The 2,607-nt window shown below is 56.5% G+C and overlaps 1 protein-coding gene across 1 annotated transcript in view; it reads left to right on the top strand.

Annotated features, from left to right (window-relative positions):
- The window catches only part of LOC104132588 (E3 ubiquitin-protein ligase synoviolin B), a gene marked incomplete at its 3' end in the record, with an annotated part of 14,504 nt that overhangs the window by 262 nt on the left and 11,635 nt on the right, over positions 1-2,607 (top strand). Inside the window, exons 2-4 of the mRNA XM_035901316.1 lie at positions 252-344; positions 1,842-1,994; positions 2,075-2,193. Of these exons, the coding sequence (XP_035757209.1) occupies positions 252-344; positions 1,842-1,994; positions 2,075-2,193 (365 nt within the window). The remainder of the gene's footprint in view (positions 1-251; positions 345-1,841; positions 1,995-2,074; positions 2,194-2,607) is intronic.

Genomic DNA, 2,607 nt, shown 5'->3' with positions numbered 1-2,607 from the left:
GTGGGAAGACGCCGCTTCCGCCGCCTCCTACCTGCGCAAGAACCCTCGGGCAGCCCCAAAATGGGGTTGGGGCCGAGCCGGTGCCCAATCGCCGTCTCCTCCATCCCCTGGGACCCAAATTTGCGGCGCCAAACCCTCCCCTGCATCCGGTTGTCGCCGAAACGGGTTTTGGTTGCGCCGTCCCCCCATCACCGCCGCTTCCGTCTCACCTCCTTCCCCTCCTAATTTTTCCCCCCGCCTCGTCTCCGCAGGTTCTCTACATCCAGGCCTTCGTTTTGGTTTTTCTCTTGGGTAAATTTATGGGCAAGGTGTTTTTCGGTCAGCTGCGGGCGGCGGAGATGGAGGTGAGCGATGGCGGGGGGGCGATTTGGGACCCCAAGAGACCTTCAGCATCATTTTGGGGGGGGATTTTGGATCCTGAGAAGCCTTGGTCCCCATTTCAGGGGGGAGATTTTGAACCCTGAGAGGCCTTGGGCACCATTTTGGGGGGGATTTGGGACCCCAAGAAGCCTTTGGTCCCCATTTTGGGGGCCATTTTGAACCCCGAGAGGCCTTGATCCCCATTTTGGGGGCGATTTGGGACCCCAAGAGACCTTCAGCATCATTTTGGGGTGGGGATTTTGAACCCTGAGAGGCCTTGGTCCCCATTTTGGGGGCGATTTGGGACCCCAAGAGACCTTCAGCATCATTTTGGGGGGGGATTTTGGATCCTGAGAAGCCTTGGTCCCCATTTCAGGGGGGAGATTTTGAACCCTGAGAGGCCTTGGGCACCATTTTGGGGGGGATTTGGGACCCCAAGAAGCCTTTGGTCCCCATTTTGGGGGCCATTTTGAACCCCGAGAGGCCTTGATCCCCATTTTGGGGGCGATTTGGGACCCCAAGAGACCTTCAGCATCATTTTGGGGGGGGATTTTGGATCCTGAGAAGCCTTGGTCCCCATTTCAGGGGGGAGATTTTGAACCCTGAGAGGCCTTGGGCACCATTTTGGGGGGGATTTGGGACCCCAAGAAGCCTTTGGTCCCCATTTTGGGGGCCATTTTGAACCCCGAGAGGCCTTGATCCCCATTTTGGGGGCGATTTGGGACCCCAAGAGACCTTCAGCATCATTTTGGGGTGGGGATTTTGAACCCTGAGAGGCCTTGGTCCCCATTTTGGGGGCGATTTGGGACCCCAAGAGACCTTCAGCATCATTTTGGGGGGGGATTTTGGATCCTGAGAAGCCTTGGTCCCCATTTCAGGGGGGAGATTTTGAACCCTGAGAGGCCTTGGGCACCATTTTGGGGGGGATTTGGGACCCCAAGAGACCTTTGGAGCCGTTTTGTGGGGAGATTCTGAATCCCGAGAGGCCTTGGTCCCCATTTTGGGGGCGATTTGGGACCCCAAGAGACCTTCAGCATCATTTTGGGGGGGGATTTTGGATCCTGAGAAGCCTTGGTCCCCATTTCAGGGGGGAGATTTTGAACCCTGAGAGGCCTTGGGCACCATTTTGGGGGGGATTTGGGACCCCAAGAAGCCTTTGGTCCCCATTTTGGGGGCCATTTTGAACCCCGAGAGGCCTTGATCCCCATTTTGGGGGCGATTTGGGACCCCAAGAGACCTTCAGCATCATTTTGGGGTGGGGATTTTGAACCCTGAGAGGCCTTGGTCCCCATTTTGGGGGGGATTTTGAACCCCAAAAGGCCTTGAGCACCATTTTGGGGGGGATTTTGAACCCCAAAAGGCCTTGGTCCCCATTTTGGGGGGGATTTTGAACCCCAAAAGGCCTTGAGCACCATTTTAGGTTCAAAACCCAGGGGGTGAAGGTTGGGGGGACGCCCCCCTCACCCCCCCCATCCCCGCAGCACCTCCTCGAGCGGTCGTGGTACGCCGTGACGGAGACTTGCCTGGCCTTCACCGTCTTCAGGGATGACTTCAGCCCGCGCTTCGTCGCCCTTTTCACCCTCCTCCTCTTCCTCAAGTGCTTCCACTGGTTGGCTGAAGACCGGGTGGATTTTGTGAGTGCCGGGGGGAGCGAGAAAACGGGCGTAAAAACAGCTTTTTTGGGCAAATTTAACCCTTTCTTTGTTTTTTACAGATGGAAAGGAGCCCCAACATCTCCTGGCTCTTCCACTTCCGCATCGTCTGTGAGTATCTCGCTTCCCCACCACCACCACCCTGGGCCGGATCCTGCCCGTCCGCGGGCGCTTTTTTGCCGTTGGGTTCGTTAGCGGCAGCTGGTCAGGAAAAATAATTTTGGTAACGCATTTGCATACGGCCTGGGGTGAACCCGGTGTAGCCGAGCGTGCGACCATTGGCGCTCGATAAACCTTAACAAGGCGGTATCGTTAACGAGGGAGCGTTAATTGGGCTGTAGAGGGAGTTGGGGGGGGGCGGGGAATAAAAGGCCGGATCCACGGCAAAAATATATTCCATCTTCCGGAGAAGGGGATTTAAGGATGTAAAAATTGGGGGATTTTGAAGGAATTTGGGGGGTTTTTGGTGAGACACGAGGATGCAAGACGTGGCTCGAAGCGGAGGGGGCTTCAAATGAGATGGCCTCGTTACCGCAACGCGTTAATTCAGCCCTTCGTTAGCGCAGAGCCGCTTAACCCCCACCCCCTGCTCCCC

The sequence above is a fragment of the Egretta garzetta genome, unplaced genomic scaffold, assembly GCF_000687185.1.
Source record: "Egretta garzetta isolate BGI_Z169 unplaced genomic scaffold, ASM68718v1 scaffold1239, whole genome shotgun sequence".
In the NCBI taxonomy this organism is placed as follows: Eukaryota; Metazoa; Chordata; class Aves; order Pelecaniformes; family Ardeidae; genus Egretta; species Egretta garzetta.
Note: the sequence above shows the minus strand (reverse complement) of the source record. Positions and strands in the feature narration are given on the sequence as shown.